We start from the raw sequence: 20,393 nt of genomic DNA, 5'->3' as shown, positions 1-20,393 counted from the left end.
TCCATGCATATGAATCAGATGGGAGAGGGTTTAGAGACATGCATGGGTATGATGATTGTGTGCGTAGTAGATGATTGTCTGATTGAGAGTATTTGGGGTTTCTTCCTTTTCCACAGCTCATCCTTTGAGGTTTACTTCATAAACAGATGACCCCGCTCTTGTCTGACGGAGTATAGCATAACTGTGACTCAGGGTCCTGAAAGCTTCCTGTGGGCCAGGCACCGGAGTGGGGACTGGAGAGGAGTCCCGGCCCTTAGAGTTTCCAGCCTCCAGGTGGTGGGAGGATGGAGGAGAGTGTGGAAATGGGACACTTACGGGCTGTCCCTCACTGGGAGCTTAGAAAAAACTGTTAATTCTGCTTTGGGGTTTGAACCTCACAGGAAAGGTGGGATTTGAGATCTGTGACTTGTGCTAGGCATTTTTCTATAAGTGCTCATTTATTCTTAAAACAGGTCTAGGAAGTAGATGGTTATGATCCTCAGGTTCATAACCTGAATTAGAGGTAGAACTGGGATTTGAACCAAGATCTGTCTGACTGCAAAGCCCATGTTGTTTATCATTACATTGGCTATATTGCTCCCCTTAAAAAGTTAGTGGGAGTGTGGCTCACTAGGAAGGCCCGGGGTTTTCTTATTTATTATGTTGTTAGGAAGATGAAAGCAGGACTGGAAATAGGACAGTGGGAATTGAGAAGGAGCAGTGAAAGAGAAACGAGATATAAAAAGGAAGGAAACGTGCTTCATTGTCATTGTAATCTAGTAGTGGCTTCTTTGTCACAGCTTCCACGAAGTGCAGAGTTGTTCTGGAACGCTAAAGCGACTGATTAAAAAAATCTTTATACTAATTCTGTTTTCCCCTAAGAACTTTTGTTCTAACTCGATCACTTCTGATTGTGTCATTCATGTATTAATGTTGAAAATTATGTGCTAATGTTATCACCCCACCTTTCCTTCTACCACCCACCCCCCACTCCAAGGCCTTTATTATACCTCAGTGTCTGTCATCACAAACAGTGCAGGTTGACTGGGTACTCTTTTGCCTTTTAGTTACATCACTCAGCAACATTTACAGTATAGTAGAAAAAAGGGAAGGGAAGGAAGGGTACCTAGGTCAGTCTTCTCTTCCTGTCCATTCTCAGAGGACCCTCCAGCCTTTAGAGAACCCAAGGAATTAAGTGTTCCAAGCCACATCACATGCAGTTCAAATCTAGGTGAACAGCCAAGTATTATCATCATCTCCATCTTAAAAATGAGAGAAACTGGGCCCAGCACTTGGTGGAATGCATAATTTGCACCTCGGCCTTTCCAGCCTCTACAGCTTGTGTGCTTTGTGCTACAAAGGGACGCTTCTGTTCCTACTCCTGCTGTCACTTAGAGAGACACTCAGCTCACCTCCCCACCCAGCTTTGATTTCCTCTTCTGTTGGATGAGGAAGCTTGAACTCCATGCCACTTTGTGTTCCTTCCAGCTCTAGTCTTGAAAACGTGTGATTAAAATTTATTTTCGCTGAAGAAGAAAGATGGAAAGCCCGTGAGGGCAGAAAGTGGAGTTTGTATTCTTCTTAGAACCTACCATTGCTCTGCACTAGTGGGCTCTCAGATCTTTGATTAATGAGCCCTCTTGTTCCTGTTGCAAAGCTCACTCTATCCTAGTAACCTTTCTTGAGTATTCTTGGATATTCTTATCCAGTTCCAGTGTTTCCTGCATCACCTCAAACTGTACAGATTGTGTACCACTGCATGTTTAGTTTATGTTATCCTCTCCTTGTGCTTTATTTACTGATTGCTTTTTTTGTCTTCCATGCTACAGAATGCAAGCTCCTATAGGTTTTGTTTCTTTAGTTTTCCCCAGTGGTAGCTGATAGAATATATTCTTTTCTTAATTGTTTGCTTCTGCTAGTAACCCCAAAGAAGTCATCTTTTCAGTGTTTGGTTTGACCATTTGAAATAGAAGCATACACAAGAATAAAAAGAGAGATTTGCTGAAAAACCAAAGGTTTGTCCTTGTGGAGGCTTATTTGAATTCTCATTCTGTTGGTCGAATTGATTTGTTGGCATATAAGTGTGTCCTGATGGACTGCTTTGAAAATCTAAATCCGTGCTTTTTGACCTTTTCGAAGTCAGGCACCGCTTTACTAATTGGATGAAGAAAAGCCATGAATCACTCCTTGGAGAATCTGCAGATACACTCCTCATTCAAAACTTCTCATGTAGTTTGGGGACAGGAGGATCACAGTTTACTGTGGGTGCCTAGTTGGCCTCTAATCTTGCTCAGAGAATGGCGGAGGGGGAAGAAACATGAGAGGTCATCTGGAGATGTCCAGAGAAAACTTGGTCAGTTTATTTGGGTCTCTTTATTTTATTGTTTCAAAAAATTTTTAAATGAACGCCTTTGCCCTTCCTAGTAAGATTGTTTCTTTTTTTTTTTCTTTTCTTTTCTTTTCTTTTCTTTTCTTTTCTTTTCTTTTCTTTTCTCTACATGCCTAACTTTGAGCACAGTGCTTTGGCAATTAGTCCTCTTCAGTAAATGTCTGAGTGTTGTCCTGTCTACCTTTAAAAAAGAATAACTGCTTTCTCAGTCTCGTTCGCTCTCCCTAGTCTACTACTCCCTTCTGGAAGTAGCTTCTCCTAGCAAGCCTCTGCAAACAGTCTTCATGACCATTTTCTCACCACCCATTCACTCCTAAAGTCATTGCCTGGGGACTTTCTTGCTTCATTACTGCATCTGTTGTTGGATTTTTATTCTTTATCTCCTGTGTGCCCTCTGTAGCATTTGACACCTGTTGCCCTTGTGCTACTTGACACTCTTCCCTTCACCTTCTTAATCCCCCTCTTTTGGCTTTCTCCCACCCATCTGGCCGTTTTTACCCGCTCCTTATAGAGTCCTGTGGGTGAGGCTCAGGGGTACAGGTATCCCTCCCCCCACCCCCACCCCTTCTTGCTCCTTTTCTCTTTGTCTCTCAGCGTCCCCACCCGTCTTCCTTTTTCCCTGTCGGGGAGCTCTTCTGCCAGTACCCTTGGCTTCTAACGGCGTTGACCAATGATCCTAGGCCTGACCCGAGCCCTTATGTGGGGCTGCAGATACTTCAAATGCAGCATGCCCCGAAATGTACGCTTCCCCACTGCCTTTTCCTTTTCTCTCCAAACCTCCTCTTCCTGCACATACCTCCTTGAATGGTACCCACTTCCACACAGTGGAGCGACCGAACTCAGAAAGCCCGTGACTCGGCTCTCTCCCGTCTTCCTTGTCCCCTCTATGGCTGCCTCACCTTTCTCCCGGATGACTGTAATTAATAGTTTCTTACCTGGGGTTCCTGCCTGAGTCCTCTTTCTTCTCTCCATACTGATGGCACTTTCAAATGTGCAAACCTCAGCTTATCTCTTGCTTTTTTTTTTTTTTTTTTTGAAGTTTTGGATTTTATTTTGTTTATTTTTTACACAGCAGGTTCTTATTAGTTCTCTTGCTTTCTTAAAATCTTTAAAGGTCTACCCATTGCCAAAAGAATAACTTCTAAATTCTTTAACAAGACCTGGAAAATCATTTGTGCCCTTGATCTCTCCAGCATCACCTTTCCTCATGCTTGTGCTCTGGCCTTTGGTTCTCCCTGGTTGTAGAGCTTTTGCATATGTTGTTTCCATCACTCAAGATGAGTTCACTCCTCCTCCTGTCCCACCGCTCCCTCCTGCACTTTGAGGTCCTTTTCCTGGCACTCCACTCACACTGTGCCTGTCCCCTGTGCCCCTGCGTGTATCGTGGTGAGTTGTGTTTGGTTACTTGCCTTCCTCCCCTGTTAATCAGCAAGGCCTTGGCCTTTTTTGGACCATGTCTTTTATCCCTGGTCCCAGTGCTTAGCATAATGCATGGCACGGGGCCCCTTCTCAGGGAGTTCATGTCCAGGCTGAGAAAGGTGAGAAGGGAAAAAGAAAAGAAAACTTTCTGTGCAAAGGAATGTGAAGCCCCTCAGCAAGGCCTGCTGTGTGCAGCTGATCGATGTGGACATAGTGCCTTCCACTCAGAAAATAAAGATATTCTACCAAGCATTGGTCACTTTTCTCTCCTCTGCACACTTAGGTTTCACCGCCTCCCCTCCTGGTGCAGGGCCTCAGCACCGTCCCCACCGCCTCTTCACCTGGTGTGCTTCACCCCGTTCCTTTTCCATCACTTGTGGTATCTTGCTCCACTAGTCAGCCTCTCTGTTTCTGGTGTCTCAACTTTCTGTTCTACTTGATGCTTTCCCAGTGCCTGCAAACATGGTTAAGTTTCCCCTTCCTAAAAGGAAATCACATTCCTCTAGATCTTCCCCCACTTTAGCAAATGCTCGGTCTTACATCACAGGTAAAGTTTTGGAAGCAGTGAATCTCAATGACTGGGTTACGTCTTCACTTTCCTTTCAGTTCTCATTCCTTACCCCTCCACTGAAGCCCTTCTCAGTTCACCAGGTTTCTCTTTGTGACTTTTGTCTTTGACTCTTCTGGTGAACTGCCCAGCCGTTTATCATCTCTTTTACTGGATGTTGACATTCCCCAAACTTCTGTCCTCAGTCTTCTCCATTTAAGCATTCTCTGTGTTGTCTGATTAATAGTCCCTTCAGCTCTCACTTCTACACAGAAAACTTCCATATCTCCATCTCCAAGCAGATCTTTTGATCTCTAGGCTATCTGCCTACCAGTCATTCCTGCCTATCTGGTGGTCATGAAAACACCTCAGGACTTGCCATATTCCGCGCTGCATTCATGGTTTATGCTCTCGTTCCCCGTTGAACGTGTCTGCCGTATCTTGGGAATGGCCCTTGCACCCAGAGGGGTAAGCCAGAAATCCTAACCTCGTCTTTCCCCGCCCCTTATCCCACACTGCTCACATCTAGTCGGTCCATTTTCATTAGCAGCGTCTCCTGCACCCCTTTGCTTCTGTTTCTGCCCACTGCCATATCCTGAGTGTAGGCCCTCTCTCTTCAGTAGTATTGCCCCACGTCCCAACTCCCTGTTTCTCATTTACTCCCTACTTCCCTCACCCTTCAAGCTATCCTGGATACACTTTTCAGAGTTATTTTCTAAAAATTGAAATTGATCATGTCATTTCTTTATTTTAAAACGTTCGTTGGCTCCCTCAATCCTACAGGTTAGTGGTTCAGAATTCTTAGGCCAGCATCACAGCCTTTCAAAACTGGGTCACACTTCTTTATTTTTAAAACAATCGGCTTTTATTCTCTATTTTAAACAACTAAAATATGCAAACACTCACACACACACAGATGTGTGAGTACATCTCCTCTTATATCTGGTTTCTCCTGAGTGCTGGCAGAGGTGGTGAATACTTCTCAGAACCCATGAGGAGAAGGAAACCCATTTCCCTTCCTCATACCTGCCTTCCTAGAGTCATTTTTAATATTCTTCCTTTCATTTCCTTCCACAGAGCTCGTTGCCAGACTTGTGTAGGTTTACGGTTTTACAGCTTATTTTACTTAAACTATAAGCTTTTAAAAAGCATAAGCAGACGTGATTTCCCGCCACCCCTCCCGGTTCTCAGTTCATTCCCTCCCCTCAAACCCCTTCTTGCAGCCATATGGCCTCCCTTACAAAGGCCTCTTGCACTTCGATCACACCGCACTGTGCTTACCCCAGGGCTTTTCCTCCAACTGAGAATGTAGTTCCTTCATCTTTTCAAACTCCGGGACTTGCCCTCAGTGTTCAACTCCCCACCCTCCTGTGTTTACACAAAACTTTATATATTATCTTTCACATGGTATTCAGTGCAGTGAGAGGGAGTGTACAACCCAGCAGTTAAGAGTGTGAACTCTGGGGCGAAAATGCTTGGATGTGAATCCTGGATCTACCACCTAAAAGTTAGATGACCTGGGATAAAGTATTTAACTTCTGTGCCTCAGATTCTTCACTTTGTGGTATGTTAGGAGAGGATTAGTGAATTAGCACATGTGAAGTGCTTAGAATAGACCTGTTACGTGTTAACTAATGTTACTATTGTTTGATAATTTTTTTTCCAAGATACATCATTCCAGAGCCTCAACCCTAGAGGTTCCTATTCATTAGTTCTGGACGGGTCCTGGGACGGTTCTCCCAGTGTATTTCCTCTGTCTGTTCAGGGTTCTGGGCAGGAGCAGCAGTGTCATCTCTCCAGCTTGAGAGCCTAGCACAGGACCTGGACTGTGCGGTCGTCAGGTACTTACTGAACGCCCGCGGTGTGCTAAATGCTGTCCCAGGTACTGGAGACACCGAGGTGAAAAAACGGACAAAACCTTCTAGTGGGGAAGATGGGCAGTATATAAAAGGATGGGAAATACGTACAATATGGTGTCAGATAATGGTAGGTGCTGAATGGGGGGTGGGGGTGGACGCAGGATAAAGGGGTTTGGTTGGGCGTGGGTTCTGTTTTAAAGAGGGTAACTGGGGAAGGCTGAGTTTCCGAGAAGGTGATGCTTGAACTGAGACCTGTGTAAAATGAGCATGCAAGCTGGGGGAAGAGCATTAGAGAGAGAGGGCACGGCAAGTGCATGGCCCTTGGATGGTGATGGGCTTGGTGTGTTCAGGGAGCAGCACAGTCACTTTGCCTGCAGTGGAATGATGGAGCGGTGCAGTAGGAGGTGGGCTCAGGGAGGAAGGAGGAGCTCTTGGTAGACGGGCCACGGGAAGGACTTTGGATTTTGTTGTGATGTGGGAAGGCACGGAGGATTCTGACCAGGAGTCTTTTTAAAAGACCATGGCCGGTGTGGGGAAAGTAGGCTGTGGGAGATGTGTGGATGGTGGTATGTGTGGAAGCCATGAGGCTGCTACAGTTATCCGTATCCCGTCCACCCATCCATCATCCATACAGTTATCCGCATCCCGTCCAACCCATCCGTCATCCATACAGTTATCCGCATCCCGTCCACCCATCCGTCATCCATACAGTTATCCGTAATCCATCCATCCATACACAGTCCATACAGTTATCCATCACCCATTGACCCATCCATCATCCATCCACCCATCCATAATCCACACAGTTGTCCATAATCCATCCATCCATCCATAATCCATACAGTTATCCATAACCCAGGCCAAGAGACTGTGGCTTGGACCAGGGCGGTGGCCGTGGAGAGAATGGGATGAGAAGTGCTTAGATTCCAAATCTCTTTTGAAGGTAGAGCTGGCTGAAAGGTTAAATGTGGAGCAGGAGAGGAAGAGAGGAAACTAAGGTAACTGCTTTTGGCTAAAGCATTTTGGTGAAGGGTGGTTTCTTTTCTTGAGATGGGAAGCAGTGGGTTTGGGGGAGGGGAATGGGACTCTGCTCTTTGGCCATGATAAACTTGAGAGGCTTAGTACAGCTGTTAGTGGACATCAGGGGAGAGGGTCAGGCTGTGGATATAAATTTGGCAATTCTCAGCTTATCGTTAGAACACAGTATAGGGAGGAATAATTCTTTCCAACTGAGAGATGACATAAGCCTTTCCAAAAGAGAGGACATTTGAGCAAAACTTTGAAGAATGAGTATGATTTCCAAAGTCAAGAAAGGGGAAAAAAGAAGATATTTTTCACCGAAGTCTCACAGCCTTTTTCCGTGGCCTCTTGTTGAATTTAAGAAGCTGCTGACCTGGTTGATAATCTCTTTTCACTTGTACAGCCACTTAGGTTCTCTATTGAAAAGGAAACCAGAGCAAAGTACATACTAACTGATAAACCACATTCTGCTATTTCTCATTGTTCACAAATTGAAAGTTCGACTTGGACCACAGAGGTGCAGAATGCTAAGTGTGTTTTTGCTTCACTCCTCTGTGTCTGCTGTGAATTGGGATGTGTTGATTTTGGTGTGGAGGTTTTTCATATGTTGTCATCTCCACTGAAGGTTGAACATTTTGGGGAAGTTTTTACTTCTGCTGATACTGACTCTAGGCACTTGACTTGAACTGTTAATTTATAACTCAGTCAAGTTCCAGCCACAACCATGACCCTGAGCAATTGGGACCCCTTGCTCTCTAGTCATGCATATAACTCATTTGGGCATAATATCTGTCTTGATTCTTCCTGCTTTGTGTGAAAAAAAATGTCATGTTTTGCCACTCTCCTTTACAGGTAGAATTTTAATTGGAGTAGAATATTGCTTATCTTTTTGTTTAATTTCATGATCACCCTAATCACAAATTTGGTCTCCTAAATAAAGAAAAATTACTAGATGTTTGTTAGTCAGTGGGTCAAAGATTATGCATTGAAAAAAAACTGAGTCTGAGATACTTTTAGAACTGATATAAAATTCACACACGTGTGCCATTACCTTAAAATAATCTGTTTTAGTGCTGGGTGTAGGTAGAATGTACGAAACTTCAGCTCTTATATAATAGTTTTAGCCATTTTTCTATTTAGAAAAGAAATGTTGCATTAACGAAAGTAGTCATAGAATTTATCTCTAGGGCTTCCCTGGTGGCGCAGTGGTTGAGAATCCGCCTGCCAATGCAGGGGACACGGGTTCGAGCCCTGGTCCAGGAAAATCCCACATGCCACGGAGCAACTAAGCCCGTGCGCCATAACTACTGAGCCTGTGCTCTAGAGCCCGTGAGTCACAAGTACTGAGCCCGTGTGCCGCAACTACTGAAGTCCATGCTCCAAGAGCCCATGCTGCACAACAAGAGAAGCCACTGCAATGAGAAGCCCGCACGCTGCAATGAAGAGTAGCCCCGCTCGCCGCAACTAGAGAAAGCCCACGTGCAGCAACGAAGACCCAGCACAGCCAAAAATAAATAAATAAAATAAATAAATTTCGGGAAAAAAAAAAAAAAGAATTTATCTCTAGATGGGTAAAGGCTTCTAGTCTTCAAAGTTTTTACAATAGATTTTGTCAAATTTGGGGGTTTGGGTTTTTGTCTTGAATTAATGAGACCACTTCTACTCTAAACGTGTTTTAAATAATAATCTTGATTTTTATAAAAACTACACAAGAATGGCTATTGATGTATGTATATGGTTTTCAACAGCTCCACACTTCAGAATTCTAGTATTTTTATGTATACAAAGCATTCTGGACAAGAAGAAAATTCTCTCAGAACATTGTCTGGATCTTAAACTATTGCTTTTTTCCTGTGGAAAAAAAATGTAAATACACAAAAATACATATAATTTAATAAACACCCAAATACAGAATAACTAAATGTTAATAATTTGTTAGACTTGTTGTAAAGTTTTTCTTTAATCAATAAACCTTCACCAAGAATTTGAAGACATGTCTCTCCTCCACATCTGCCCATTCATGCTCCAGATCTCTTCTTCACTTCCCAGAGGAATTTAGTGTGAACTATTTCCATTTTTTTTCTGTATCACCTAATGTGGTATTGTGGTGTATGTATCACGTAACATGTTCTTTGAGACCTATCTATTGTTGAAATACAGATGTAGTTCATTCTTTTTAATTGCTGTATAGTATTCCTTCATAAGAATTTAGCACGTTTGTTATATATATATATATATGTGTGTGTATATATATATATATATATTTTTTTTTTTGGTCTGTGCTGGGTCTTCGTTGCTGTGTGCAGGCTTTCTCTAGTTGCGACGAGCGGGAGCTACTCTTTGTTGCGGGGCATAGGCTCTAGGCCCGCGGGCTTCAGTAATTGCGGCACACAGGCTCATTAGTTGTGGCACATGGGCTTAGTTGCTCCACAGTATGTGGGATCTTCCCAGACCAGGAATCATACTCGTGTTCCCTGCATTGGCAGGCAGATTCTTAACCACTGTGCCACCAGGGAAGTCCCAACACATTTGTTCTTAATAAGAGTTCTTTATATATTCTAATAGTAATTGCTTATCTGTTAACATAAGCTCCAAATATCCTTCAGTTTCCTAAGGTGTTCCTTGCTGTCCAGCTTTATGTCTTTTGCAGGTAGCTTTCCTGAGTTTGATCTTACCCTTCCATAGTGCTTTATCCATTGGATTCTTACACTACAGTAGGGTGCCTTGTGGTCTAGTTTTTCCCACCCATGGAGTTGATGGGAGACTGAGTTTTATTTCTTTCTGCTCCAAAGGAGCTAGGAAACTACTGAGTTGAATAAGCAGCCTTAAAGGTTGGTATAGTCTGTCTCAATCAAGCTGGCGTCTAGTGTGCCTTTGATGGCATCATTAGTCAGTGTTCTTGGGTTTTGATTTCTCTTGCTATAATAATGGGTGTGATGTTTCTCAGTAGCTGGCCTTCTCCGAGGATATCCGGTAGGTTACTTTATTAATTTAGAACACTTTGCATTCTAAGATTTCTTTGGGAAAGTTATATGTATGTGTAGGGTTCTTTATGTGTGGTTCTTTCAAAATAAGAGATACATCATTAGGCTTTCTGCTGAAATATTGGAATCCACTGTCTGCCATTAAAGGCACATTGGTTGCAAAGCTTTATTTTTGTTTCTAAAGCTTTGAATTAACGTGTGAGCTAAGAATTAAATCAAGAAAATAGATTTAAAAAAATTACCTCCCAGTGTCCTTACTCTTGAATTCATGGTTATTTAAGAGCTTACTGTCTTTGAATAGCTGTTACTATGAAATCTGTTTTTCATTTTTTTAGAGGGGGCAACTTTAAACAAAATTATCATAGAATAATAATGACAAAGGCATTATTGACACAAGTGAACATTTTTAGTACCTTCAACCTGTGTATGAACAAAAATGTATCATGATTTCAGATCAAAGTTATGGACTAGGCGTTCGTTTATAGGAAACATGTCAGAATCAGAGTTGAATCGCTTCTGAGGAAGTCTGGTGTTCATTTGTGCTGCACACACTTACTGAGCCCTTTAATGCAACAGTGTGTTGTGCTGTTCTAGACTCAGACCTTCCAGTGCTGAATCATGTGGAGGTTCACTCTAGGCGGGAAACAGGCAGGAAAGGAACACATGAACTATCAGTCAGTGGTAAGTCTTAGGTAGAAGATGAAAAGGGGGATAATGCTGCGGAGGGAGCAGTCAGCAGCCAGCTCAGTGCAAGTTCACCCCGAGCCTGGTGGTGCATCCAGGAGGGAGGGTGCAGGAAGACTGGAAGCATTGTTTAAAATAGATAGAAGTGTGGCATGGCCGTTTTACTCATTTGTTCAGCATATTTGTTGCGCATCTGCGCTACGTCTGGAAGTGTTCTGGAAACTGATGATCGGTGGTGAATACAAGAGGGACAGAAAAGTCTCTGTGTTTTTGGAGTTTACATTCTGAAAGTGGAAGCCTTACATAAACAAGAAAAATAATGTGAGGATTGGTGCATTGCAGATGGTTAGGGAAAGTAGGAAGCAGTAGGATACCTTTAATGAAAATACACTGTCAAAGGATAAATTTTAAAGACGTCTGTAAGATATCCAACAGATTTTTACTTTACAGTGTCCATTTCCCTCATCTTAATATAATTTTACAATAGACTCTATGCATCAGAGTCTGTTGTATTGAAACCTAAAGCATAATTTCATTGTCTTAACAAAATCCATCATCAGTCCTAGGCTTCTGGAGACAGATTATTACCTTTCCAAAAGGTAATCTTTTCAGAGTTGAAATGAGATATGGTAACTTGTTTTTTGGAAGTGTTGAAGAAACAAGAGATGTTGTACCTAAATTGTGTTTATAAAAGAGTATAAAATAATATAGCTCTTTTTATGCAGAGTGGAAAAAACTGTTATGGAGCTAATAACTTTAAATTTATATCTGGAAAGCTGAGAGCTGATAGATTATATATCAGATTGGCATATAACTTACTTGGTAACACATAGTTTGAGTTTCAAAGTATTGTGTCTACATCAGGACACATATTACAAAGGAAGGATATGTATTTGCAACACCAGCATTTAATGAACTCCAGAAAATGGAAGAAAAGCAAAACAAAGCATCTTTTTTCATTTATTTATTTATTCAATTATACATACACAATATATTAAAATCAGTAATATTTACTATCGGAAACTGTGGGGGTGCCACCGACAGTGGATTAATATAAAGACCAAATACTTTTTTTTTCCTTCTTTTTTGGGGGGAAAAGAAAAAGCTTTTTTTTTTTTTAGAGCCGTTTTAGGTTCACAGCAAAATTGAGCAGAAAGTACAGAGAGTTGCCCCGGCCGCACAAATGCACGGTCTCCTCCACTGTCAACGTCCAGCACTAGAGTAGGACGTGCGTTACAGTTGATAAAGCTGCACTGACACGTCATTGTCACCCAAAGTCCGTAGTCTGCGTCAGGGTTCAGTCTCGGTATAGTACATCCTGTGAGTTTTGATAAATGTATAATAACATGTATCCACCAGTATAGTGTCATACAGAATCGTTTCACTGCCCTAATAACCCTCTGTACGCAGTCTCTGTATCCCTCCCTTCCGTCTTAACCCCTGGCAACCACTACCTTCATAGTTTTGCCTTTTCCTTAATGTTATGTAGTTGGAATTATACAGGTTATAGACTTTTCAGATTGGCTTCTTTAGCTTAGAAATACGCATTTAAGGTTCGTCTGTGTCTGAATTTTCATGCTGAGATAGCTCATCTTAGCGTGGAACGAGATTCCATTGTCTATATATACCACAGTTATTTACCTACTAAAGGACATCTTGGTTGCTTTCAAGTTTTGGCAGTATGAATAAAGTTGCTGTAAACATCTGCGGGCACATTTTTGTGTGGACGTGAGTTTCCAGCTCCTCTGGGTAAATACCAGGGAGTGTGATTGCTGGAGTGTGTGGCAAGAGAGTATGGGTTTTTTAAGAAACAGCCACACCGTCTGCCAAAGTTCCATACCATTCTGAATTCGCAGCAGCGAGGAATGAGAACTGTTGCTCCACATCCTTGCCAGCCTATTATGCTGTCAGTGTTTTAAATTTTGGCCATTCTAATAAGTGTGTAGTGGTATCTCATTTATTGTTTTAATTTGCAATTTCCTAATGACATATGTTGAACATCTTTTCACTTGTATATTTTTTCCACCTGTTTATCTTCTTTACTGAGGTGTCTGTTCAGATCTTTTGCCCATTTTTTTTAAGTTCAGTTGTTCATTTTCTTATTGTTGAGTTTTAAGAGTTCTTTATATATTTGGGGTGACAGTCCTTTATTAAATACTTTAAATATTTTGCACATATTTTCTCCCAGTCTGTGGCTTGCTTGTCTTCTCATTCTCCTTAACAGTATCCATTGCAGAACAAACATTTTTAATTTTAATGAAGTCCAGCTTATCAATTATTTCTTTCATGGTTTGTGCCTTCCGTATTGTATCTGAAAAGTCATCGCCAAACCCAAGGTTATCTAGATTTTCTTATGTTATCATCTAGGAGTTGTATAGTTGTGTGTGTGTGTGTGTGTGTGTGTGTGTGTGTATGTATCTATCTTTGTTTTCTAGTTGAATTGCTAAGGAAAAACATTACCCCTTAAATTCTGTCCTGCTCTTTACATATGGGGTGATATAATATGCTTAAGGTTACACAGATAAGTAAGGTCAAGAGTGAGTTTCGAGTTCACTTGGAGTTTCACTGTCACCTTTTACAGTCATTGGGACCTGAACGCTTAAGTTATTCTTTTGTGAAAATGGTTATTGGCATTTTCTGAAAGGAAGAGTTTTGTTGTAGTCTTCTCTTCCATGGATCTTGGAATGAACGATTGCAGGAAGGAAGTACTCTTACACCGTGCATAGATTGCTAAAATGTTTAAAAAGTTAATGGAATACTTTTCCCACAGAATGCCCTTGTGTTTCTTGATTGATAAGTTTATCTAGCCATTTTTGATGAAATTGTCAATACCTGAAACCTGATGTCTTAACTGTTGAGAATCTCGTTTGCTGGATTATGACCTTCTTTCCTTGACCTTTAAAACCAGCGCTTTATAATTCTGAGATTCCATTTTTGTAAGACTGAAAAGTTAACTGTTCCTGCTTTTACTTTTAATGCTATGCATATTTCTGCTGACATCGTATTATTTACTTTCTAAGGCCAATTCTAGATCTTCTTACTGTTTTAAAATACACACTTTAAAATGACAATAAGCCAAACCTGGGTGGAGGAAATAGTTTATACTGTGCTTAGTTTTATCTTAGTATGTTTTAGAGCATGTCGTGGAATTCATATTCACGTTAGTTAATGCTACTCATGAGCATCTATCAAACTCACAAGAATTTTCCCAGATGAATATGCATAATATAGGGCATGAAGGACATTATTCAAATTGTTAAAAAGAAGAAAAATTAAAACTTTAAGGAATATTCCTAATTTCTCCCAAATTCATGTTGCTTCATTTTTTTGGACCTCCTTTTTCACGTTAGATGTTAGTTCTTAAATATCTGTCTAACTATCTGAAATAAGGACTAGAAGATTAGAAAGAAAAATGCTTAAAAGGAGGTGCTGCAGTCCTAGAGATACCAAATCATTTTTTTCATCTTTTAAAAGAAAAAAGTCTAATTTTTGAAGATTTCATTTGTAAATTGACTCTGTACTATATAAGCGATGTTTAAGTTCATTGGTGATAAATACACATGTTGGTATAGTAAAATCCCATTTTTTACATAATGCTTTTAATGGAAATGACAGTTTTATGAAATGAAAATGACTAGTAAAAATATGAATGATTCTCATAAGCCCTTATTGCATCATTTTTATTGAGGTTTTTGTGTATTCTGATTCATTAATACAGGGGAAAAGGAGAACAGTAACATGGTTTATTTCCTATAATTACTCAAATCGAATAGAATTTGTTTTCAATAAAATTCTTAGAGTAAATTGCCCAGGGAGAGGAGAGAAGGGTTGGCCTGTTTTTACAAAATGTCATGATTTTTACACATGAGACTTCGCTGTTTTATCAATGATGTTGTTCACTTGCATATATTTTTAGTATAGTTTCTTCCAGATTTTTAAAAATAAAACCTACATAAGCCCAAGAAATCTCTAACACTTAATGGCTCAGGATTGAGTGTTGAGGGAGAAATCTGGGATATTTATTTTATTCTGCTTATTACACAAATATCGTTTGTCTTTCAATAATATAGACTAGTTTTTAGGTGAATCTTATAGGCTGAAATATTATTTAGATTGCTATGTAATGGGTTAACTGGTGGAATTTCCAAAAGCAGATTAGTGTTTACAGTTAAATTTGCTTTATTTTTGTGGAATACCTAGAAGAAAAGGTCATTGTACAGGATAAACACACTTAAACTCCCCCCTCTGATGAGGCAGGGTGAGGAGGAAGAGACAGGAGAAACTGAGCTGGAAACAAGTAAGTATTCTTAATTTCATCACAGTGAAATCTTGCCAGCGTCCCTATTTTCTGCTTAGTATACTTCAAACCACCTTAGAAAATCCTCTATTTTTTTGGATGTCTTTGTGGGCCCTTATGGATTCTTGGCATTCTGATCTGAAGATGTTTCCATGTTCTTGAGGCAGAATTTTGTTGAAACAAATAACTTTAAGCTTATATCTGGAAAGCTTTAAGGCCTGTTAGTTTATGAAGCACCTTCAGGTTGTCAGTGAGGGTACTGTTTTCCCCCGTAGGCCTTATATTTGAAAGCACACCCCTTTTCAGGTGTCTCACAGTTTTTGTCTGTTTTCTTCTCCTTTCCCCCCAGCATTGTGGGGTCATTTGAGCTGGAGCTCTGCTTATATGATTGGCATGTGAGTCCTTGTGATTGGCACCTTTTACCTGAGGGCCAAGGAATATATGGACATCGTGATTGTGCCCGTGTCGGTCTGTCTGAGCTTGTGTTTGTGTGTTTGTTTCACTGCTTTCTTTGACTCCAGAAAACTGGAGTTGTGTTTAGTTGTGTTTTTTTTTTCTTTCATCATTGCTCGAGTGATATCCACTTCAAGCAAAGAGACTTAATGGGAGGTCAGGCTTTCTCCATCTTCATTCTGAGCCAGACTGCGTGTGGTGGAGAGTGGAAAAGGGTCGAGTCATGGAGAGCTTCTGCCTCCATAATCCCGAAAAGACTGCCTCAGCACCAAGTGTCTTTTTTCTCCCGAGAGGCCAAAAATCTGATACAAGGATGGAGCGTGGTCAGCATCTGGCTGTCCCTCACTGTGGCTGAAAATCCTCTTGGGCCACAGGGTACCCACCCTCCCGTGTAAGCTTTTAGTTCTCAGTAAGGAGATGACTTAGCATGTCAAGAGAGGGTTATGTGTGATGGAGTCAGTAGGCGGGTTGAGATAGCAGAGGCCTTGCCTTTCCCCGTGTCTGGCCACAGTCGGACCTACAAAGTGCCTCGCTCTTGTGGCGTCCAGCTTGACTGCCATGGGGCCAGAGGCGGGGCTTATTGGAAAGGTAAGCAAATGGAGAAATTCTGTCTAGGCATTTCATTCTTTTCTTTGTGGGGGGGGGGCTCTGCTGCGTGGCTTGTGGGGTCTTAGTTCCCCGACCTGGGATTGAACCCTTGCCCTTGGCAGTGAAAGCGTGGAGTCCTACCCACTGGACCACCGGGGAATTCCCTAGGCATTTCATTCTTGAAGGTGTCATTGCTCAAAGAATGGGAATAGCTTTTAGTTTAGTAACGACAAAACAATAGATAATCTAGTAGTATAATCAGTCCTGCTATAATGCGGCATATGCGTTCCTAAAAATCGCCATCCTATACAAAGTAGCGCAGTAAAAACCATAGGACTTGAGAGGAGGAAACGAGGTTAGGTGCATAACACTCAAAAGCTTTGCTGGTCACACACACACACAAAGATAGGAACCTAATACAAGCAGAAGCACAGTTCTGCACACGTTAAATGGCTCGGAAATATATACATACTATAATAAATATGGCCCTTTACCTTGAAAAAGACCTGAAGTTTGCCTGTGGACGTGGGCGCTGGAAGAGTTGCGGTTTGTGAGGTAGTGAAGTGGAGGAAGGAGGGTTACCTGAAATCACAGGGAAGGTGACACAAGGTGAGGATGGGGGTGTGGCCCCTGTCCCACACGGTGCACGGAGGTGCCGGTGGGTGATTGAGGTGTGTGTAGTTGTGTATTTTGTGTATTTCTATGCCACTCGGTGCAGCTGGGTGCAGTTTTCTGTGATCACTTAGCATTTCTTGCAGACAAAATCACACATAAGCAAATGTGAAATTCATTTTATGCTCAGATTGTCCCCATAATATTCACATCAATCACACTGAAACAGATTCACGTTTTCAGAATAAGGTTTCTAGCAGAACTGGCTGTAGTTTATTTTATTGGAATTGAGTCCCTTTTCCTTTCTTTCTTTTCACTGTTATTGATTTCTTAACTTATATTTGTTAAGCCCATATCAGATTGATTTTTCATGCCCAGAGCACCTCCAGAGGCGAGCAAGCAGCCTGAGAGTTTAATTTCGCTAATGGTACTCCACGAGGTACTGTCCTCCTTGCTGAGTGACTCTCAGTCAGTCTCTGTCTCTGTCTCTGTCTCTCCCTGCCCCCTCTCTCCACGCACACCCCTTTACCACATGCCAGGCACAGTGCTGGAGATACAGAAACTGGTAAGGTATCATTCTTGTCCTCAGGAGCTTAGAGTCTCATTGACAACTTTTCAAGGTGCAGATTTAAACGTCTTGGTTGTGGATCTTCTTAGGGAGCAGATGCACCACCTGCGTGTGTTTCTTAGTTTGTGAACCCAGGAGCACACCCACCTCCCCACCCCATCTCTTACTTCCTGTGCGTGTAAAGATGGCGTCAAGAGCTTGCCTGGAGGAAACACAAAGACGTCATCGACTCACATAGTGAAAAGATGGGAATTTGAAAAGGGGTTGAAGAGGTCCTAAGAGACCTTGTAGTTCCCCCCACCGCCCCCCCCCCGACTTCTTGATAAACCCTAGTGGTCAGGTGTTGGAGAAGTTTCAGAGTCACGTAAATGGTTTGATCCCATTTTTGTTAATCCCCCTCCTCACTCACGTATGTGTGTACTGCTTGTGTAAGCATGCGTGATGTGGAAAGATGTCCCATATTGTGAATATTAGTTACCTCAGGGGACAAGGGAAAGCTTATTAACTTCCTCTTTATACATCCTTTATTATTTGGCTTGTTTTAAGAAGCATGTTTTACTTTTTTAATTAAAAAATCTAATAAAGTAGAAAATGAATAAATAATAATGATCAAAAAATACCCTCAGGGCACTTTGTTTCAATCTTCCTGGTACCCTGGGTAGTTAAAACTGAACATGATGTTTCAGGGGTGGGCTGCCCAGCAGGACTCTGAACTTGCCGTAGCCTAAGATGATGTTAACTTTTCTGTAGCGACACTGTATTGCTGTGGGGGCAGTTTGTGTGTATAGACCATTAACACCTCAACGTCTTTCTTGCCTCTCTACTACTATTGGCACACTCTGCCTTTGATAATCATTTTGGACCCAGGTCTAGTCCTTTACATTCTCCCTGTTAGATTTCATCTTGTTATTGTGGAAATCAGTGTTCAGCATAGGTTAAGAACTGGCCTTGGATTCAGGCTGCCTGGTTACAGATCCTAACGACCACTAACTAGCGTGAAAACTTTAGACAAGTAGTGTTTCCTCCCGAGCCTCGGTTTTCTCCTCTGGCAGTAATCATGAAGTTGTGAGGTGTCACGGTGATACTGTATGCTAGAACACTCACTAGGCCAGGTGCCTGGTGGCGTGGTGAGAACCTGGTGAATGTTAGCTGTTACTGTTAGTGCGTCAGCCTCAGCTGGTCTCTCCTGTCCATCATAATGAGATGGTTTTGGATTAATCATATTTGCACATCCCTCCTGACCCCAGACCATAAATCAGTCTTTCTTCTAAACGATCCTCCTGAGATCCCCAATCAGTCTCTGTCTCATTCCACAGGTCCCTTCACCGACGTTGTCACCACCAACCTAAAGCTTGGCAACCCGACAGACCGAAATGTGTGTTTTAAAGTGAAGACCACGGCACCACGTAGGTACTGCGTGAGGCCCAACAGTGGGATCATTGATGCAGGGGCCTCTATTAATGTATCTGGTAAGTTCTGAGAATGAAGGCCAACAGGGTGGGCTAAAAAGGCCCCCTAGAAGTAGTGGGATCTCTTAAAGCTTGTATGTGCAGTACAGCAAAATAATATGGTCGTTTTCTCCCCCACAAGCCCCCGCCCTCTGATTAAAAAGCCCTGTGGGTCCCACTCACCTGTTTTTCTCCCATAATTAAAGTCTCTTTAGTTTAATGCTTACAGCCTTCGTGCCTCAATAGTTAGAGCAAAATGAAAGTGGTAACTTCAGACTTTGCTTCAGAATGAGTTTGGATTTCACTCCCTTGAAATTAAATCTGCCCTTTGGCAGTAAATAAAAAAGGGCTAAACAAACTTAATTTTACTTTGTGGGAGAAAGCTAAATGGAGTTATTTTCTTATTTAAGCTAAATGATTTCTGACATTAAGCTCATGTCATTTCCAGTGATTGGTAACTGCACTTTACTGACTGTGAAAGGGTAAGGGAGATGAAGGCTGAGGAAACTGGAATATATTCAAGGGTGCAAGTTTTGTGCATGTCTGATGGGTTTTTTCCCCTCCTGTCTGAGAGGGCATATATTTTCCAAAGTCCAAATTTTGAAAAGATGCTGGTAGAGTGCCCAAATTGAGAACTGGATTTCAGAATTAAGGAGATGTAAGTGATGGGTTTGAGTTTAAATGTATTTTAGAAATGGAATAAACTTTTAGCTCATTAGAACTTCTGGATCCAGCAGTGCTTTTTGTATTTGTGGAGGAGCTATGGGGGAGTGTGTGTTAATCCTTTAAGTATCAGGAGAGTGTTACAGAAGGTTCTGCATCATTAGAAGCTACTACTCATTTGAAGTGGGTACCTGACTGGCTTTTTTCATGACAGATTTTGATTGTGATACATGTGGCTCTTCATTTGACACCTAGAAGAAAATGACTCACCTCTTCGGAAAGATATAAGGTGTTTCATTATCTGATCATTTCTGCGAACTCTTGTTCCCTACATCCATTGGTCTCTCTCATTATGGTGCGCCCACACCAGCTGTCCCGTTGTGTGTTTGTCTCTGAGGCTGCAAGACCTGATTTGGACTCTCACGTCGGGTTATTATCCAGGAGAAATCAGGAGGGTGGCAGCCAGCATTTACTGAGGGTCTCCTCTGTGCTGGGCCTGCACACATGTCATTATGTAATTTCTGTTATCTGCCCTGTGCAGAATGCACTGTTACCCCCATTGTACTAAGAAGGAGGCCGGTGGCCACAGGCTCACAAAGCTGGCCAGTGACAGAGCCAAGATGTGGACCATCCTGTTTGGCTCTGATGCCCAGACTCTCTGAACTGCAGCATGCTGGTCAGGGAAGGGGCCCAGGATGTTGGCATTTCGGCGTTCCTTGGATCCATAGGGTTTCAGTTTTTCCGTTGAAATCAAGGGCAGCTGATATCTTTAATTCCCTTTTTTAAATTGACTTCTTTTTTACCTCTTGATTTCCTTGCCCATGTCAGATTTGAGTAAGGTTGTCAGTAGATGAGACTTAGATGTTTTCACGGTAAACGTGGG

General features: G+C 41.9%; 1 protein-coding gene across 2 annotated transcripts in view; it reads left to right on the top strand.

Annotated features, from left to right (window-relative positions):
• The window catches only part of VAPB (VAMP associated protein B and C), a 49,240-nt gene that overhangs the window by 7,237 nt on the left and 21,610 nt on the right, over nt 1-20,393 (top strand). The window contains exon 2 of one of the 2 annotated variants that reach the window (XM_081256886.1): nt 18,716-18,805. In XM_081256886.1, the coding sequence (XP_081113012.1) occupies nt 18,716-18,805 (90 nt within the window). Of the gene's footprint in view, nt 1-18,715; nt 18,869-20,393 lie in introns of both variants that reach the window. The other variant, XM_081256885.1, reaches the window with a different exon arrangement.

The sequence above is a fragment of the Mesoplodon bidens genome (genome assembly GCF_964165515.1).
Source record: "Mesoplodon bidens genome assembly, chromosome: 15".
Taxonomy (NCBI): domain Eukaryota; kingdom Metazoa; phylum Chordata; class Mammalia; order Artiodactyla; family Ziphiidae; genus Mesoplodon; species Mesoplodon bidens.
The sequence above is the reverse complement of the archived record's forward strand: the minus strand, read 5'-3'. Positions and strand labels throughout refer to the sequence as shown.